At 35.2% G+C, this 20006-nt stretch overlaps 2 protein-coding genes across 8 annotated transcripts in view; both read left to right on the plus strand.

Moving 5' to 3' along the window:
• The window catches only part of CEP290 (centrosomal protein 290), an 81999-nt gene extending 62133 nt beyond the window's left edge, over positions 1-19866 (plus strand). For 5 of the 7 annotated variants that reach the window (XM_074375314.1, XM_074375315.1, XM_045514824.2 and 2 more), the window contains 12 exons: positions 326-481; positions 3096-3219; positions 7205-7339; positions 8685-8771; positions 9462-9626; positions 10154-10276; positions 11252-11424; positions 14583-14724; positions 15868-15941; positions 16510-16604; positions 18109-18188; positions 19157-19866. In XM_074375314.1, coding sequence (XP_074231415.1) covers positions 326-481; positions 3096-3219; positions 7205-7339; positions 8685-8771; positions 9462-9626; positions 10154-10276; positions 11252-11424; positions 14583-14724; positions 15868-15941; positions 16510-16604; positions 18109-18188; positions 19157-19387 — 1585 coding nt within the window. In that variant the 3' untranslated portion in view covers positions 19388-19866. Of the gene's footprint in view, positions 1-325; positions 482-3095; positions 3220-7204; positions 7340-8684; positions 8772-9461; positions 9627-10153; positions 10277-11251; positions 11425-12334; positions 12502-14582; positions 14725-15867; positions 15944-16509; positions 16605-18108; positions 18195-19156 lie in introns of those variants that run through there. The other 2 variants (XR_012510792.1, XM_074375316.1) reach the window with 2 other exon arrangements.
• Positions 3577-7198, plus strand: LOC141579485 (uncharacterized; the record flags this gene model as incomplete). The annotated part of the gene is made up of 1 exon (XM_074375903.1): positions 3577-7198. A coding segment is annotated over one exon (690 nt), but the record flags the coding sequence as incomplete, so codon positions are not given.
• Positions 19867-20006: the final 140 nt, after the last annotated feature.

Consider the following 20006-nt stretch of genomic DNA (forward strand, 5'->3'; position numbering starts at 1 on the left):
TAAACCTAGTTAATTATGTGTAAAGTCTTAATTGACCTGGAAGTTATATAGTTTTTGTGAACTTGATAATATGAAAGATTTTCTAGTTTTAATTATCATTTATTGTCTATAGTTCGCTTTTTATTTTCTTTAAAATATGTCAAATACATTTTTAACAATTTATAAATGGAGTTTCCTATAATTTTGAAATAAGTTAGCTCATAACAAACACAGAATGATCCAACTTTTGTATATTGGGCTTATAGTAAGGAAGCTGCAGTTTAATAAATTGAGTAAGCCAAACAATGAATGGTATATTTTCATCATTCTGTATTAAATCCCACAGAGCTGATAAAGAGAAACTTACTTTGCAGAAGAAACTAAAAACAACTGGCATGACTGTAGATCAAGTTATGGGAGTGCGAGCATTGGAGTCAGAAAAAGAGTTAGAAGAATTAAGAAAGAAAAATCTTGACTTAGAAAATGACATATCGTATATGAGGTAAGCTATTACATGACATGTGCTATCCGTTACCATGAAGGAAAACTGGTCAACCCATAGTAACTGATACAGTAAGTGTGTTAATTTAACATGCGGGTTCTGTTGATTGTCTTCTCCCTTGTGATTCAGGATATTCCTGGTTCTTCGAATGTCACATAATATAGATTATATTCTTGAACTTTGGAATATTATGCTGTGACTCTGGGTCTTGGTTAAATTGTATGGAAAATGTAGATATTTTTGTTTTAGCAGGTCTGGTTATGTTCAGGCCCCATGTTCTAATTTTCTGTCTGTGGGCAATGGTTCTAATATCATTTCTGTTTTCAAAGCTTTTGCAGTGCTCTTTGGCTCTATTCTGCCTCTGTACCTCCTGGTATATGGGCTGTCTTCTTTTAGTTCAGTTCTCAGAGTCTTTAATAATCTCATTAGGATCAGATCCATACATGCATGCTCAAGGGGGAGCCCAGGAGTTTGCGTACAACTTTGTAAGGTTCCCTGCTTGTGCTTCTTTCTTTCTGTGATCTCCCTGATACTTTCCGTTACCCGTGGGCTCCCCCTCTTGGTGTATCTTCAGCAACATCTGGGGCTTTAGTTGCCTGTTCTTCAGTGATTGTGCTCCTGTGTGCAGCTAAGCCAGCAATAGGAGGGCAGAGAGGGGACAAGGGGGGTGCGGCACTACTTTGCCTTCTCCTCTCACTAGTCACAGTTCTGCCAATTGAAGAGGATTCCTCTCCCTAAAAATTTTGGCTAGCACGTTCCCAATGCAGCCTCTGCCACCACTGCCATGGGATTGCCTGAGGATTAGGACCTGAGAGAATGGGTAGGAGAGAAAATAAAAAGGGAGTTTTGCACTGTCTGTGAGTCTTGTAAGTACCCTTTCTCCTTGCTGGAGCTAGAACTAGAACTTTTAGCCTTCCTAGAGCTCTCTCCCTCCGTGCTGACACTCTTCATCAGGTTTCAAGCTGTGTTGTGTTCAGGCCAAAATACTAGAAGAAAAGAAAAGGTAAATTGACCACCTGTTTGCTCATATTTCAAATTCTGGTATTCTGTCTGAATATGTAAAATACTAATTTTTCAAAGTTCTCAAATAGCTGCTCCATGAATTTGGGAGAGACGAGAGTGGATGTGTTTACTCCACTCTACTTAGAACCAGAACCCCTGCCACCCATGTCATTGTTTTAACAGAGCCTTTGAAATTTTTTGTTGTTTTGCTGTCTCTTTCCAAGCTTTATCTTCTGATGTAGTCACAGTCATGCAAAGCAAAATAAAATCATGTCCAAACAACAATTCAACAATTGAAACTATTTATAATTTTCTGTTTCACTTAGTCCTTTCAAGGTGAATTTAGATTAATTTTACATAATTTACTTCCTTTCCTAAGTGCTTACAAACAGTCTGGAATCATGTTAATGATCATTGTCAAAGTCTGGTACCTACCTGTAACATTTGGCTATGAAGACACTTACTCTTCCTAAATTTATCATACTTTTTTCCTTTCTTTAAAAATTACAATTGGTCTTTATTAATGACTATAATTGTATCCATATTAATGTAATGTGAACCTATGAAATTGAATTCTTTTGAAGGAACACTCATGAGCTTCTAGCCTACATTCCATCTCCTTTACTTCTAAGTCATTGTTTCGTAAATCCTTCAGAATTTTCCTTGATAGAAAAGAAAATAGTGCTTGAAGAATTCTTCTTTCTTATGTTCTTATAGCTACTGTCTGGTCCTAGCAGTTGCTCCGTGCCTCCTTGTTTTTCTTAGTCGAAACATATGTTCAAAATAAAACTAAACCCTTTTAGTCTCCTTTGCAGTTTTCACAAGGATCAAAATATTTTAATTTTAAAAACTGCTAATACTTTTAGATGATGAATGGCTCTTTTTTTTTTTTTCCTAATAATGCAGATCTGTGTAGGCTGAAGTAATTGGAGAAGACTTGATAAAAGATTGAACTTATCTTCTCTCTCAGTTCAAGTGGGAATTTCTGAATTTTATGATCTAGTTCTAGATATTAAAGGGGGGAAGGACATTCCAAGAAAACAGAAGCCTAGCAGAGACATAGAGACAGGAGTGTAACTTTCATGTGTGGGTAAGAGTGGATTTATTTGCCTAAATAAAGGGAGGCTCCTAGACAAACACGTTGAACAGATGTGGTTGTGCCAGATAGTGGACAGCCTTGTAGATCATGCAGATAAGTGTGGATTGAAGTAGTAGATTTTTGTCTGGCACCAGTAAGAGCCTTTTAAAATCTTTGAACTTCTTGAGAAGCACATGGATGTTATATGTTTTAAAAATAGTAAGTTTTTTTTATTCAGTAATATTACACAATCCCCAAAATAGATACATGTTCTTTACAAATGTTAATGTATTTCTTAAAATCAAAATATACTTTTAACTTGTAGTTTAAAGGACCCCTGCAGTGAATCCTCTGTAAAGGATCATTTTATAATATAGCCATATCCTAATTTAATTTTTATAAAGTTTTCAAGTTTTGTAGAATTTAAAATAAATGCAGTATAAATAAATATATATTTCCCCCGTATTTTAATGTAGTAAAATAGTGGAAAGTTGAAAGTTTAAATAGTAAAGAGTCTGTGGTTGTTTTTCACAGGACTCATCAAGCTCTTCCTCGAGATGCTGTTATAGAAGATTTACGTTTACGAAATAAATACCTCCAAGAAAAACTTCATGCTTTAGAAAAACAGTTTTCAAGGGATGCATATTCTAAGCCTTCAGTAAGTGTACATCTATTCTTTTTTCATTCTAAAGTTTAAAAGATCCCTCCCACTAATATTAATGCAAGAAATTCAGCTTTTATTTTTACTAGGTATTGATGTATATTAACTTCTCTGATGCTTTTTTTGTAACAGTAAACGTAAGATTCTTATGCTTTGCATAAAACTTCATTACAAATGATTTTTGGAGATTTTAAATGTAGTTATGAGTTTTGCTGTGGTAAGAACATACAGTTAGATAAAATAGGAAAATATGTTATAGCATTATTTCCATTCAAATGTGTGATATGTTTCTAGTTTTTCTTTATAATTAACAGAAATATTTGTTGTATCTTATTTTAAAACACTCATGTGTATATTTTTATTATTTTTTTCCTTTTCTTTTCCTGTTTCTTCTCTTTCTTCTGCTTCAAGCAGAGTCTGTCATGTGACACAGCTGTGCTTTCTACTCTTGCTACCAGTGTTAATAAAAACAGGTACAATATTCTTCACAAAAAGAATGCTTTACACAGGAACAAAAAGAAACCCATAACAGTACTCAGAATTAAAGATGGGAAGGGAATAGATGTCAGTGACAAGTTATGTCATCAGCTACCTAGAAATACTGCACAGTATTATGGTAATGAAGAAAAACACAAAGCAGAAGTTATTGTAGATCCTGCTGAGCTAAATAAGTCTGAGTCACGGCCAAACAATAAATCAAGTCCATTTAGGTCAACAGATGGTACCTTGGCAGATTTTAACTCCAATGTTGAAAAGGAACCAGATCCTGAAATTGAGAATATTAATCAGGACTCTTGTGAAAATAATGAACAGGGTTATAAAAACAAGGAAGAGAATGAGCTAGGCAAGAATGAGAAAGGAAAGGGACACGTAGCTGAAGATGTGGGTCACAGCCATCACATGGATCCAGAAGAATCTGCCGGGGAGGACGGTGGCTGTGCCGCAGGGGCTGCTGCGGTGACTCAGTGCGCTGAGGAGGATGCGCAGGCAAACTCTGAAACTGATGCGCCAGCCCAGTCGAGAAACGAAGTGTCCCAGGTTTAAGTCCGTGGCAGTCTGCTATTTCTCTGTTAGCTGAGTTCTCTTATAGCAAGTAGTATATGTATATGATACAAATAGAAACAAATTGTGTAGGATTTGTAAAAAATATTAGTTTTTAATAAACTTCTCTTTAAACCCTAACATATGACTAGTTCCTACAAAAAATTAGTGATTGTGCATTTCCTAGTTCATGTTAGTACTCACTGTTTTACCATCAGTATTCACAATACGTTGCAGAGCATTATTCCTATCTTATGTAGAAAGCTTGGAGAATAAGTAACATCTCTGGTAAACAGAAACAGACTTACAGACATAGAAAACAAACTTACAGTTAGCGAAGGGGAAAAGTGGGTGGGGGAGAGATAAATTAGGAATTTGGGATTAGCAGATACACACCACTATATATAAAATACATAAACCGCAAGGTCCTACTTACTGTATAGCACTGGGAACTATATTTAATATCCTGTAATAAACCACAATGGGAAAAAAACATCTCTAGTGATCAAGAAGATGCAGAACCAAGACTTAAATGCAGGTTTAATTTTACAGTTCATGAACTTTTTATATACACACTACTTTTGGTCAGTTTCCATTGCAGTCCAAAATAAGTTTGTTCCCAATTGAAATCAAATAGCATTCATTCATTTATTCCTTCCTTTCCACCTCAGATATTCCAGTCACCTAAGTCCTCATTAAATAGACACTTAAATTAAGAGAAAATGGATGAAAGTGACTTAATTCTTCTTCCATTTTCTTATCAAGGTTCATAATGCTTCTCTTCTTCACTTGAAAAGTAATTGAGAATTAGAGACTTCCACTGTGTATTATCTTTATCTCCCACCCGCTAAGATTTTGATTTCTAGCAGTATATATCTTTTAACAAGATTCTTCCATAAAACAATTTGGAAGTCTCGAAAAATTCATTATATAAGAATTCCATTTATTTTATTTTCGTAGAGGAGTTTTATTAGAATTTATTTTCCAAAAATTTGGACAATCTCAACTGATACCTTTAGTTTTGTTTTCTGAGACTTGGAAGGGAAAAAAAATGATCCACATTCACTTACATAATAATTGCATCCGTATTTTAGTGAGGAGGACTGTTGGAAAAAATCCTCATGTGAGATCACCAGATAGAATTATTCTCCTCTGTGAGTGGAATTTAATCTATTTTATATCTGTCAGTCAGGGGAACTGATTTGTTAAGTAGCTATCATAGGCTGAAGAGAGAAGTAAGAAAGACAGAAGAGCTCAGGGACAGAGAACTACAGATTTCCATGTCTGAAGAGACATTAAAAATTACCCTCGCTAGTGCCTTCATCTGTAAGACGCAAGAACCCTGCAGGTGGTGTGATTTGCCTAGTGTTAACCTAACAGTAGTAAAACCAGAATGTATGCTTGGGTTATCTGACAGAAAATAAGTAGGGGCATATTCCTACTGACGTCATCAGATTTATCTGTGTTATTTTTCTTGCCACTGTGTATGTATGTTCACATGCACACACACACCCTCCAACAAATGGAAATTAGGTGGGCACATGCAGTGTTTCTGCCAGTGTTGTGTTATATGCCCTCAGGTCAGAATCAAAGCTTAGCCTAGAATTTCTTTACTTTTCTGTATCCTATTTTCTCATTTTTTAACTTTTACTGCATTTTACCTAAGAAAACGTTTTTGTTTTTGTTTTTTTTAACCTAAGGGTGAATATATCAGAATGTAAAATATTTAACCTACTGCTAATTGAAAAGATGTTATTGAGCCATGTGTAATAAATATATATAATATTGTACTTTAATAATAATCTATAATATGTAATATATTAATATGATAATAATCATGATAGCGTCTGTGGAGTTATTGATAGTTTATTAAGCCAGTAGAGAGAGAAGGGGATGGTGGGAAAAAAAACAGCTGTTCTGAGTGCTTTCACAAAATTATTTCATATGATGTTCATTAACAGTCTTTTGAGGTAAGTGGTATTCTGTCCACTTTATGGAAAAAGGGAATCAAGCACAGGTTTCTCTTTCAAATAATCTATAGTTTAGAGTGAGAAATAAAAAATGAACATAAATAATAACCCAAGGTGGATTCATGCCGAGAGAAATGCAAAGTGTTACTGGATTTTAGAGGAAGGAGTGATTACTTTAGCTCAAGGAAAAAGGAAAAGCTTTCTACAGGAGGAAGGAATTGAGGCACTTTTTTGTAGGCTTGTGTCTTCATTTGCTAGGCTCACCATAACAAAACACCACAGAGTTGATGGCTTAAACAACAGAAATTTATGTTCAGTTCTGGAAGCCAGAAATCCCAAATCAGCAGGGTGGTATTCCTCTTTAGGCTGTGAGGGAAGGATCTATTCCAGGCCTCTCTCCTTGCCTTGTGGATGACTAGCTTCTCTCTGTCTCTTCACATTGTCTCCCTTTTGTGTATGTCTGTGTGTCCAAATTTCCCTTTGGTACAAGAACATCAAACATTGTTTGATTAAGGCACATTCTAATGAGCTGATTTTAACCTGATATCTCTGTAAAGACCCTATCTCCAAATAAGATCATTCTGAAGTACTGGGGGTTAGATTTTCAACATATGAATTTGGGGGGTTGGGTGGGGGCCAGGGTGTTAATACAATCTATCACAGGTAGATAACAGTCTCATTTTATTTTTGGACTAGAAAACTACCACAAATTAGTCATTATGAGAGTATATATGGAGGCTTTGTATGTGTGGACAATATTAAATCATACGTGACTTTCTATATTAATCCAAACAAAACTACCCTTTTCTCCTGTGAGTTTGTTTGTGGTTATTTTCTTTAGAGCTCTCCAATTTTCTCATTTCTTTGAGGAAAAATGTTCCCTTTTAGCATGGTGTTTTCTTACCCAGTGTGTCTTACACAGCTTTTATTTGTTAAACCTTAAAAATATTCCTAACTTCATTTTCCTGAAGACTTCAGAAGTAGAATCAGATGATCATTATCAAAGAGAACAGGAGCTCCAGAAGGAAAACTTGAAGTTGTCATCTGAAAATATTGAACTAAAATTTCAACTTGAACAAGCAAATAAAGATTTGCCAAGATTAAAGGTAAATTTAATATTCTTTGTTATAGTTAGGAAATCTAATGCCTGAAAACCTTTTTTCTCTCTACTTAATTGTTACGTTTACCCTATTAGCTCATGAAGAAGTCAGAAACTCATGTTCATAGAATATCAGGATAGTATTATACTCTCTACATTCTAGGTCAGGTGTTCTAGGTACTGGAAAACAGCAGCTAAAAAAATTCTCGCACTCATAGAGCTTTCATTCCAGTGGGGAAAGCTACTAATCGGTAAACACGTCAATATATAGTATGTCGGCTGATGTTAAGTGCTAAGAAGAAAAAGCATGTTTGGGGTGAAAGATGTGTGTATGTGTGCTGGAGAGGGGTACAGCTGACCCTTGAACTGCGAGGATCCACTTACATGAGGATCCACTTACATATTTTTCGATGGTAAATACTGCTGTACTGCGTAACCCATGTTTGTTTGAACCCATGGATACCGAGGAACTGCAGATATGGAGAGTATAAGTTACACCCCCACATTGTTCAAGGGTCAACTATATATGGAATCGCTATTTCAAATTGGGTAGTAAGGGGAGGCTTCCTTAATAAAATGAAATTTTAGCAGAGAGCTAGGGGATAGGTAAAGAAGTGGGCCATACGAATACCAGAAAAAGAGTTCCAGACAACAGAAATAACAAGCTCAAATGCCCTGTGGCAAGGTTGGAGGTTGGTGTAATTAATTAGCAGTTGTCACACTTTAAAATACTAGGATAGCTCTAAAAAAAAAAGTCTTTAAATTAAAATAAATATATAGTAGAATAATTGTCTCTGTTAGAAATTTTACTTTATTTTGATGTTTATAATGCTTCTTTTTGGTTTTCTAAGTCTTATCCTATTTATGGGAATCTTTTTCTCTTGCCTGGCTAATTGTTTCTGTTCTATTTTTTAGCCTAGAATATAAGCAGTCTGTTAATTCCACTGATAAGTAATGGCATATGAGCTATGTTGCTTCTCATTCTGATTTTTACAGTATTAGAACCAGTGTTGGAAGATTAGTTGTCTTTCTCTGTACAGTATGGTATGGTTCTACAGAGGTAATTTATGGGACAGTCAAAATCAGGAGTTCTAAACTCAAATTTCTATTGTAACTGAGGCAATAATACGGAAAATATTTCTCAAAATTCACATACAAAATGCTTCTATATTAATACACTTTAATTCAGTATGTCCTATTTTAATTCAAAATCCTCTTCATAGGTGTGAAGGCTCACTTGTTTAATTCAGCTATACAGTTGAAAAGACTGATGGTTCAGATGAATTGTTTGCCTTTCCTTTTCAGTGGCTATAGCTATTTTAAATTGTTACATGTTTTCTTTAATCTTTCAGAGTCAAGTAAAAGACTTGAAGGAAATGTGTGATTTTCTTAAGAAAGAGAAAGCAGAAGTAGAGCGGAAACTTGGCCACGTTAGAGGGGTAAGTATGAACGTATGCCATATGTTTGTTTTGGTTTCAGAAGTGATAAGCTGGAAGTGGGAAAAAAAAGTTTGGATATGTCATAACAGTATTGATAGTCCTCTTACTAGTGCCTCTAGCATCAGTTTTTATTCTGCTGCATCTACGATGTAAAATATCATTAAGCTTTCTCTTTGTTTCAAGTTAAGTGTGTTATCATCTATCACATCTTACATGCTTTTTATTCCACTTGGACTCTATACCATCTCTTGTCATTGCATATCCCTCCACACCTTGAAAACTTGTAACTTCCAGGACTCTTCCTTCTGTTCATTGAGGTAACTTCTAACTGCTCCTTGGTCTGATTCTAACATTTTATAACTATTTTTTATGATAACCATGGTGACTTCTTAGTTATAATACTAATATGCTAATGTTCTTTGCAGTATACCAGGGTTTGAGCTGTTACTTATTAGTTGCATGACTTTAGGAATATCAGATTCTCCGAGTTTTGATTTCCTTGTATATAAAGTGAGGATTATAATTCCTCTTTCATAGCATTATTTTAATGATAAGTTGAAGTGATACAAGCTTTGGCTTCAAATACAGGAATCAACAATGATTTTAATAATAAATCTCATGTTCTTGGCACTTTATATTATACTTTCTAAAATATTTGATTAAATAAAAACTTGACACATTTCTTTCTAGTCTGGTAGAAGTGGAAAGACAATCCCAGAGCTAGAAAAAACCATTGGTTTAATGAAAAAAGTAGTCGAAAAAGTCCAAAGGGAAAATGAACAGTTGAAAAAAGCATCAGGAATACTGACCAGTGAAAAAATGGCTAATATTGAGCTGGAAAATGAAAAGTTGAAGGTAATATTTTTAATGTGATCATCTGTACAGAATGTTTTACTAATATAATTTTTATTAACTTTTAAGGACAGTTTTAAATATACTATATAAAATGGCTTTAGAGGATATTTTATACATATAGAAAAAAAAAATACTGGAGACAAGGGCTGAGTAGTTAGCGTATCACCACTTGGTCATCTTATTTCCGACCAGCGGTTCTCTGGCAGCAAAAAGTAATTAACTGGGTCTATATTCAACAGTATAGCTTCCTGAGCCTCCAGTTTTGAGATTGATTGGATTATTTCAGGGTTGGTCCTATAATAGGTATTGTGGGTTTTTTTTTTTGTTTTTTCTTTAAGTCACCCACTCACTCTAAGCCAGGATTGGGAACCTCTGCTCTGGTCATCTGACCAGTATTAAACGGAAGAATTTAGTTCTAACTATGTCAAGTGTGGTCTCTAAAACTACGTTAAAGTAAGTTTTATGAGTGTACAACATCATTGTTTATTTCCTTGTTTTGATAAGGTAGAGTTTTTTTTAATTACTAGGCTGAATTAGAAAAACTGAAAGTTCATCTTGGACGTCAGCTGAGCATGCAGTATGAATCCAAGACCAAAGGCACAGAGAAAATTGTTGCTGAAAATGAAAGGCTTCGTAAAGAACTTAAAAAAGTATGACTTTCACTACTGACTGTAATTATTTTTATGTTAATAAACTGGTACACTTTGGGAAAACTGGATGAAAAAGCTAGTCTATTCAGAGTCTGTATTAAGAGATTTAGGAATTGTGTTTTTATGCCCACCATCCTTTTACTATGAGGAACATTGAAAGTAAAAATTAATAGATTGATAGGTAGTATAATGGAGAAGCTACATAGCCAGGATTCAAATGCTGACTCTATCCCTTCTTAGCCCAGGGAACTAGGGCAAGCTTCTATTCCCTCTCCATCTCTCAATTTCCTCATCTGTAAAACTGGGACTATTAAGTATACCTGTTTCCCAGAGCTACTGAAGGGCTTAAATGAGATAATATTTGTGTACATGACCTAGAATAATGCCTGATGTACAATAAAGAATATATAAAACTGTTTTCTTTAAACGATTTTATGAAGTCTTTACTGTGTCAAAATACATTCCTTGCCCCAGACAACTAGGTCCAGGGAATAAGTTGAAATTAGTATTTTTAAACTATTTATAACAGTATCTGAATATACTTTGAGGCCAGTGTGATACTGTGCTTTGAATGTGGATGTTTAATAGTGGAAATAATCTTTGGTACTCACCCATACTTTAGATTTCTAGTTATGTTTCTCAGGAATTAAAGAGTCCAAACATCTTTTAAAAATCTAAAGACATAACTATCTCATTTTCTGTAACTATTACAGACAAAGCTGATAAATTTAAAGTAACCACTAGAGTAAATACTTGTAAATATATTTTTATAATCTCATTTACATGATCTGTTCTAAATATTATGATCATTGCTGTTTTAGATTAGAAGAAACATTGGATTTTTATTGGAATTTTAATCAGCATTAGAACTCCACTTTATTTTTTTCTAGTTTGTAGCGATAATTTTGAATATATCACATCCATGAGAACAGTAGTATGTTTTGTCATAATACACTAATTATCTTTTAATGATAGGAAACTGAAGCTGCAGAGAAATTGCGGATAGCTAAGAACAATTTAGAGATATTAAATGAGAAGATGACAGTTCAACTAGAAGAGACTGGGAAGAGATTACAGCTGGCAGAAAGTAGGGGTCCACAGCTTGAAGGTGCTGACAGCAAGAGCTGGAAATCAATTGTTGTTACAAGGTAGGAACAAATGGTTTAAAACACAAAGTTTAATCAGTTCTAATTCTGCCATTATTACTTTTCAAGGATGTGATACTATTCTGATTAACTTAGTTCTTTCCTTGATGAACTGTTTTGCTTTAACATGATCCTCACTTTTTCTTCCTGAAAATATTTAACTGAGTGGGTTGTCAGAGCAAAGGACAGAGCAGAGCTGGGGCTGGGCTGAGGGTGTTGGAGCTGGGTCGGCGTAATGAAGGTGCTATCAGCCGCGAGCCTGGACTGCTGGTGCCCAGCTTCTCCTGGGTGCTGCTTTTCTCCAGCCACCCCTCTGCCTCGTCACTGTAAGCAATTTCTACCCCGAGTAGAAGCCAGGCACAGAAGAAGTCGAGCTGTCTTGTCACAACCTGTGGCACACCGGATCTGGGCTGTGCTGCAGTTTTGGAGTTACATTCTCAGCTTCTTGCTCTTCAAATAGCCTCAAAAGATGAATTCAGCAAACAGCTTTAGTGTCTTACTGGCCTCTGCTTTCTGGCATTTGATTTTCTCCCTCCCCTTGAGCCCATTCTACAAGTATGTGTGAGCCCTGCCTGTCAGATAAACTTTGTGGCTATGAACGAGGTGATGGGAATTCACTACTGAACATTCACATGTTCATCGCCTCTATCACCAGGGGTGGTTCATCATGACACTGATGAGTCAGTAAAAGGCTTTGGTGTCATTCTCATTTCCAGCCTTAAGCAGCTGCTTCAAGGAGTCTGTATGGAAGCCAGAGACCAGTGAGATCCTGCCCATGTCCTTTCCCATTAAAGTCATCCTGTCTGAAGTTGCCTTCTTTACGTCTGCTGGCCCCATTTCAGAAGGCAAACTCGTCTTAATCTTACCATATTCCTAGAGTTCCTTATGTCCATGCATCTCACTTTCCCCTTAGGTGTCTACCTGCTGTTTAGAGTGGACTTGATGAGGTATGGATTGGCAGTGACCACCCCGACAAGTAGCATGGGAACCTTAGCACTGCGAGGCTACAGCTGGTCCCATAGTGGCCTGCTGCACTGCCAATCTGTCAACCAGGTCGAAGGAGAAAAGAAAGGATATGCAGGTAGGTTAGAGGTGCAGGTGGCCAGGAATTTCTGGAGGCGGATCCTTGGTCCGTGTCCTAACATCACACTGAGAGCATTCAGAATCCACTCTTCCCCTCTATAGCTGTCTCTTAATTCTGTCAGAGGGCTAGTGTGAGGACTAAATGAAATAATACGTGTGATAGATAGTAGAAAGGGGAGAAGGGGCCTCTTCTGCCTGCTTGGACCCCAGTAGAGGCTCTCACCCAGCAACCCTGTCAGTTGATTTCTTGGTTGGTCCTTTATTTCCTTCTACAATCACCTATGGATTAAGAAAGAATTCTGAATTACTTTGAGATGTATTTATCCAGCAGGAATTTACTCAGTACCTGCTAAATGCCAGACTCTGCTTTATGTTAGAAGTATTTCTAAAAGGCCTACTTTGGCTCGGTTCCTTTAGAAAGCCAGGTAGCTGCCATGGCTTACAATTACCTAATTGCCACCATGACCTTAAGTGAATTACAGCTCTTCTGTGAGCTCAAGTTTTTTAATCTGTGGAAATGATAATCCCTGTCCTTTTTTTTCCTAAAAAGGGCTTTGTGAGGCTGCAGAAAAGATTATTAATGTGAAAGGGTTTATAAAGTTTATAAACATTTGAGAGGTTTGATGATATTTAACCATAACTGAAGATGACTTTGCCTTTTAGATTATGTATGTGTTTTTAATCCAAGAACTGTACAGGTAACTGAGCATAGAGTAGGCCTTACGTAAACCCTTTTGGAAAAAACGTTAAGTCCTAGCAGAATCCACTTGACAGAAGGCTAATTCTGATCCTTGACCTCAAGCCTCCCTAAATCCACTGAAAAGAATTACTGAAGTCTGCAGCTGTAGTTAGGCACCCCGCTCAGTAAAGTGGTTTGGAGATCTCTTTTGGTGCCCATGGCACATTGCTCATGCTGACATCTTTATAGTTGCTCTGTTGTTACTCAACAAACTAATGACATCTATTCCATATCAGGCTTTATAATACTGACTGCTGACAGGCCGGGGTGATGTGGGAGCTGTTTCAGATAAGGTGCTCAGGGAAGGCCTCTCTGACTGGATGGCATTTGAGCCAGGAATTGAATGAAGGGAAGGAATGAACTTCTGATATTTCACCACTTTGATAGGCTTTGTAGGATAAGAACACTGCCTTCTAATCTAAGTTTTAAAATTTATCAAAAGCTCTTTGGTAATAATTATATTATTATGTATTATGTTGTAATATTGAGATAATGTTCCTTCCTTGTCCTGTCCTTACCTGATTTTGTTGCCAAATTGTTCCTTTTTCCTTTTTCTGGAAAAATTCGAATATTATAAGCATTGTCTCACTTTAATGTGGTATGTTGTGCTTGTAAAACCATTTTGGCTCAATGTTTTTTAAAATTTCTTTTAGAGTCTGGATTTTTTTTTTTTTTTTTTTTTTTTTGGTAACTACTGATCATTTCTTTAAAGGTTACGAATCTATTGAGATTCTTACAAGCTTCATCTCTCCCCCATATTATACCAGTTTTTTTACCCCTGTTTTTACACATTCTTTTCCCTCCCAGCAGTGTTCTTTTGGTTTTGCTCTACCTGGATACCTCGTGTGTGTGTGTGTACACGTGCACGTGTTTTAGTTTGTCATCTTTAGGTACATTCTTAAGAATATCCAATAATAGAGAATTTGATACTCTGTTGAATTTTAATTTCTATTTCTTCATTTTGTGACTGAAAAAGGTATTAAGGTATTAATTTTAATCTTTTTTGAGTTTTTTTTTAATTGAAGTGTAGTTGATTTACAATGTTAGTTTCAGATATACAGCAAAATGATTCAGTTATACACTTTCAGTGGTCAAATTCAGGCTCCGTTCTAGTTTATAACCTTGGGAAACACCTAAATCCTCTATTTTAGTTGGCCTGTCTGTTAATAGGAATACTTACCCTGGCTGTCACCTAATGCTAAATAAATATGTAGGAAAAGATATGATGAGAAGGAACAGTATAATATTATTTTTAGTGCGATCCTTTGAACTGGCTTTTTAAATTAATGAAAAAAATTATTTTTCATGTCTACACCATTATTTTCCTTTATACTTTCAGAATGTATGAAACCAAGTTGAAAGAACTGGAAACTGACAATGCTAAAAAAACTAAAAGCCTTACTGATCTTAAACAGCTTGTAAGACAAGCAACAGAGAGGGAACAGAAAGTTAAGAAATACAACGAAGACCTTAAGCAACAGGCAAGTAATGTGATTTTTCTTTATGTGATAAAATAATGCATTATATTTCAAACCACTCCTTGGCATCGTCTTACATACGTAAAAATGAACTCTTGACTGATTCCTCTCCTAGAAGGACCATCTAAATGAATGGTGCCACCATTCACCCATTTGTTTAAGCCACAAACCTTGGATGAGACTCCTTTCTTTTCACTCCTACCTCACGTCTTTTTCATTAAGTCCCATCAGCTCTGTTTTCAGATATATCCCAAACCTGCTGACATCTCAGCACCTCCAGCACTGCCAGTCTGACCTTAGCCATTGTCTCACCCCTGAACTGTTGCAGTGACTTCCTAACTGGTCTCCCTGCTTCCACTCTTGTCTTGTTTAACCTTCTTCCTATCCCTGACCTATTTTCCACGTAGTTGCCAAGTAATCCCTTCCAAGCATAAAGCAAATCATAGCGGTCCTATCCTTAGAATCTGGGTTCCCCATTACCCCAGAATTATTCCTGAAGCTCTTTTCATAGCCAGTAAGGCCCTGCATGGTCCGGCATCTGGTTTCCTCTCTAGCCTCCTCTTTACTTCTCCCCTCACTCACAGTGTTATAGTCACACTGACCTTTCAGTCCTGGGAGCAAACCAAACTCATTCAAGCTTCAGGGCCTTGCTCTTGCTTCCCTTGTTTAGATTACCATTTACCCAGATATTCTCATAACTCACTCCCTCGCTTCATGGCTCTGCTTATTAAATGAAGGCTCCTCAGAGCCCTCTGCCAAGCCCTGTACTACCTTCCATCACTTTCTGTCCTCTTACCCTGGGTTATTTTCCTTAATAACTCTTCACTCTGTTTCGAAGTGTTATATCACATCACATCATATGCTCATTTGTCTTCCGCCACTAAAAATGTAAGGACCACATGAACTCTCGGGAAGGGATTTTGTCTGTTTTTTTCACTGCTGTATCCTCTGTGCCTACAGACAACACGCTGTAGTTCCTCAGTGAAAAACTGTTGGGTGAATAGTGACTTAGAACACCACAGAAGTGTGCTCATAGGTGCTTTTGAAAAACTCAACTTTTAAAATTATGTTTTATTGAAAGTATGTATCTTTATAAAACCTCATATCACCATGTCAAACTTTGCCTTCTTTTCATTGTGCCCAAAGATTGAGATCCTCAAACGTGTTCCTGAAGGTGATGAGACAGAGCAAGGCCTTCAACGGGAGCTTCAAGTTCTAAGGTGTATTATTTGTTTATATGACTACTTTTTTTAAAGTTATTTTTTAATATAACCAGGTTTACCACATTTAGAGACTAAGATTTTTTCAACTTTGCTGCCTAATAGGATTATCAGCCTTATTTCATCCTTCTAAAGCCAATCATTCTTTTATATAATAGATACTGAAAAAAGGGTAAACCTAATATATGTGTCAAGTTTGCAACTTAAACTTTCTCAAAAGCATGGACTGTATTAAACCTTAGCTTCCAAAAGCAAACATTAATACAATGAAGAAAAAAATTTTACTTCCAAAGTTCTGTGTAGCATATTCTGATGAGGCTCCTCCAACAGGAAAACTACTCTTGAAAATGACATCAGATCAGATTTTAAGAACATGAAGGATTTTGACCGTAGGATCTGTTTGAGAATGCAGCACTGCAGCAGGGAGAGTGAACGGACAAATGTTTACCTTTATAAACATCAGCAGGTTCTGAGCACTGCACATCACACAGTGAAAGAAATGCCCATGTATATTATGGAGTAAAGTCTGGTTTTTATTTTGTTTTAACACATTATTATTGTGTTCTAGATTGGCTAATAGTCAGCTGGAAAAAGAAAAAGAAGAATTAATCCATCAGATAGAAGTTAACAAAGACCAAAATGGAGCTGAAAGCACAATGCCGGGTAATGCATTTTATAACATACTCATAGCATGTTCACTAACCCAAGTTTTTGAATTAGGGTTTGCTTTTTTTGTTCAGATTTCTATTGTCTTCCTATAAAGTCAAATCCCTGACTTAAGGTTTAGAGCTGTCTCTTTCCTCCACACAAAACTATCTCCATTGAGCCCTTTTGAGTTCTTTGTAGTATTAAGAAGCCAATATTCTAGTGTTTTTCTCCTTTTGTTCTTGAGTGTTCTGAATTTAATCATGATACAACAATGCTAAGCAATATAATACTAGGTCCATTGCTTCCAGTTTCTCAGTATAGGCCCTCTGAACATTTTCTTCTAAATGTTATTGTCATCTTATTATTAATTTAAAAACCACATGCATATAAGTGAACATTGCATAGTCTTTCTTCCTTTTACAAAGTTAAAACAAAGTCTTTTACCCTCTTCTACCCTCTTCCACCCTCTTCCGTTCTCATTCAGAAATGATTACTAATCACTCCCATGTTCCTGTGTGCATAGGTATGCACATAATACATACATAAGTAATGTATATGTATATATGTGGATACACACACAATGAACAATTCATCCTCATTATTTGCAGATTCTCTATTTGCAGTGTCACCTACTCACTAAAATTTACTTGTCACCCAAAATCAGTACTATGTGGTGCTTTTGCAGACATACACAGAGCAGTGAAAAGTGTAAGTTCTATGATCCACACTTTCCTAGATGAAATCCAACAAGGTGACACTGCATTCACTGCATTAGAGGACCATTCCAAGGTCACCTTAATAGAATATGCTTCCTGTCCCATTCATGAAGATGTATTTGCTGCCCATTTTCTCAAACTTCAGCATTATTTAAAAAATTTTACCCTTCAATGGCTGCAAAGTATGAGCACATAACACATTATATATAGTGTTTAAAGAAATATATTTTTGGCAAAGATGGCAATGAAAGCAAAAATCCTGTTGCCCATTGATTCTCATGATAAAATCAGAGATACTCCAGGGGAAGTCCAGTAAAACTAAAGCCCTTGTGCTTTTTATGTTTTCCTACCAGAGTACCAGGACTTATTCGCCTTTGTTATCCACCCTACCCAGCACATTTTTCACATAGTAATTACCCAATGAATGCGTATTTACCTACATGGATTAGCCAAAGTGGTCTGGTAACAGGAGCACTTGGCTTCTTCCCTAACAAACAGTCTGCTTATTTTGTTGTACTTTGAGCACTTAAGAAGTTTTCTTGGTTCTAGAATTTTTCTCTGAAAATTAACCTGACTCAATACTTCTAATACCTAGCATATGCCTCTGCCTGAAATGGAATATTAATACCTGATATAGAGGTAGCATACAGAATTCACAGCCTGAAAAGTGTTTCAACCATAAAATCCCTTATTTTCCAGGCTCTAGTCTCATAAGTTTCCTCCTTATCTAAAACAAATCCTTTATCTTCAATTTATTCATAGTGGGAAAAACCTGAGTCTGATTTTTATAACTTTTTTGGCAGATCCTGATCAACTAAAGGAAAAGGTCGAAGATTTAGAGACACAGCTCAAAACCTCAGATCTAGAAAAGCAGCATTTGAAGGTAAATATTTAATTATATCTTATTATAGTATTATGAATGTTTTTTGAAAACAGCTGTTGAAAACTATTTTTATGATCACCACCTTTGAGTTCAGGGTATGAGTTCTAAAAATTCCTGGGATCACATTTTATACTTACATTTAACTTTGATATTGCAAAGTTTATTATGTTCATCTAACTGTGTTAAAAATATTAAGAACTAGCAAAAAATTGAGACAAAACAAGTAGGCTTAAAGAGTAAATTTATTTTTAACTGTCAAATATCGTTCATTATTTTAATATTTTCCTAAGTTTTGGGTTACATTTTTATTTCCTTTGGAAATTTTTTTCAGGAATAGCTCCCTTAAAGAAAGATATTGATATACTTTATCTCTTTAAGAATCTGTAAACTGAAAAAAAGAGCATAAATGTGAAAATTAAATAATGATCACTGGCTATTCTACAGTCTTTAGTTAAAGCTCAAATTGTTTCTTTACTAGATACCTAACTTTTAACCAGGCAGAATCCTAGAGGTTCCCTGATCATAAATATATTTATAACAAGTGACTGTTATTCATTACAAATTAGATATTTATTAAGAAAACACAAATGAAGCCTAAATCAAAGAATCTTAACCAAAATGACTTCAATGTTGTGAATAACATAGCAAAGTTTTTCTGATTGCCTCACTGAGAATGTCTAATAATCTTTTGGAGAGAGATTAAATCACCCTAATTTAAGAGCTGATAAATTTTAGTCCAAGACTAGGACATAACTTACAGAACAAGTAATTTGACAGTTTACAAGCTAGTTACGTACGCTGTACAATGAAACTTAATAAAATCTTAAGAAAATACTTATGCCTTTATAAGTATATTTGACTATTCAGGCTACTTTGATTTCATGTTTATAATTAAATCTCTTTACTTTAAACCTAAAGAATGTATTCTTTCTTATATGTAACTTCTAAAGATAGTATGTTTCTATTAGGAGGAAATAAAAAAGCTGAAAAAAGAACTGGAAAATTTTGATCCTTCATTTTTTGAAGAAATTGAAGATCTGAAGTATAATTACAAAGAAGAAGTGAAAAAAAATATTCTCTTAGAAGAGAAGTTAAAAAAACTTTCTGAACAGTTTGGAGTTGAATTAACTAGTCCAGTTGCTGCTTCTGAACAGTTTGAAGAAGAGGAGGAAAGTCCTATTAATTTCCCTATATATTAAAGGCCACATCTGTACTTTTATTTAACTATTTATTAACTTTATAAGTTAAAATTCCATCTAGAAATTCCATCTGGAAATCAAGTAGGTCTCTGACCTACATGCTTTCCTTTCCAATACCTTGTACCTTTACCTAAATTGAAATTTTCAGTAAATAAAATTACATGAAAATTTCAACATATTAGAAAAGTATATTTTTGAAGACTTTTAGAATAAGTCATCTATCAAATAGGCAATAAGCTGTGAATTTCTGTACATTCATAATGTTTTGATTAAGACGAGTATGAGGGTAAAGAACAATTTTAACATGTAAAATGGGTTTTATATATACTTACATATTTATATATGTTAAGATTCTCAAATTATATATGTGTATGTATATATATGTTGAATTTGAGCCATATGTTTTGTTAACTGTCTAGCAATATTAAATTCAGCTTGAACTATTTAATTTTGAAAGTAAATGATCCAAAATTGTTTGTTTAACTACTATCCATTTGTAATGGATTGAATCCAACCTTTGTACAAGATGGGGAGCTTATTATTACTTATATTTTTAAGTCCAAACGTTAAAATTCATTTGCTGTTTCTAAATAAAATTTTGAGTAGATATCTGCAACTG

The sequence above is a fragment of the Camelus bactrianus genome, chromosome 12, assembly GCF_048773025.1.
Source record: "Camelus bactrianus isolate YW-2024 breed Bactrian camel chromosome 12, ASM4877302v1, whole genome shotgun sequence".
In the NCBI taxonomy this organism is placed as follows: Eukaryota; Metazoa; Chordata; class Mammalia; order Artiodactyla; family Camelidae; genus Camelus; species Camelus bactrianus.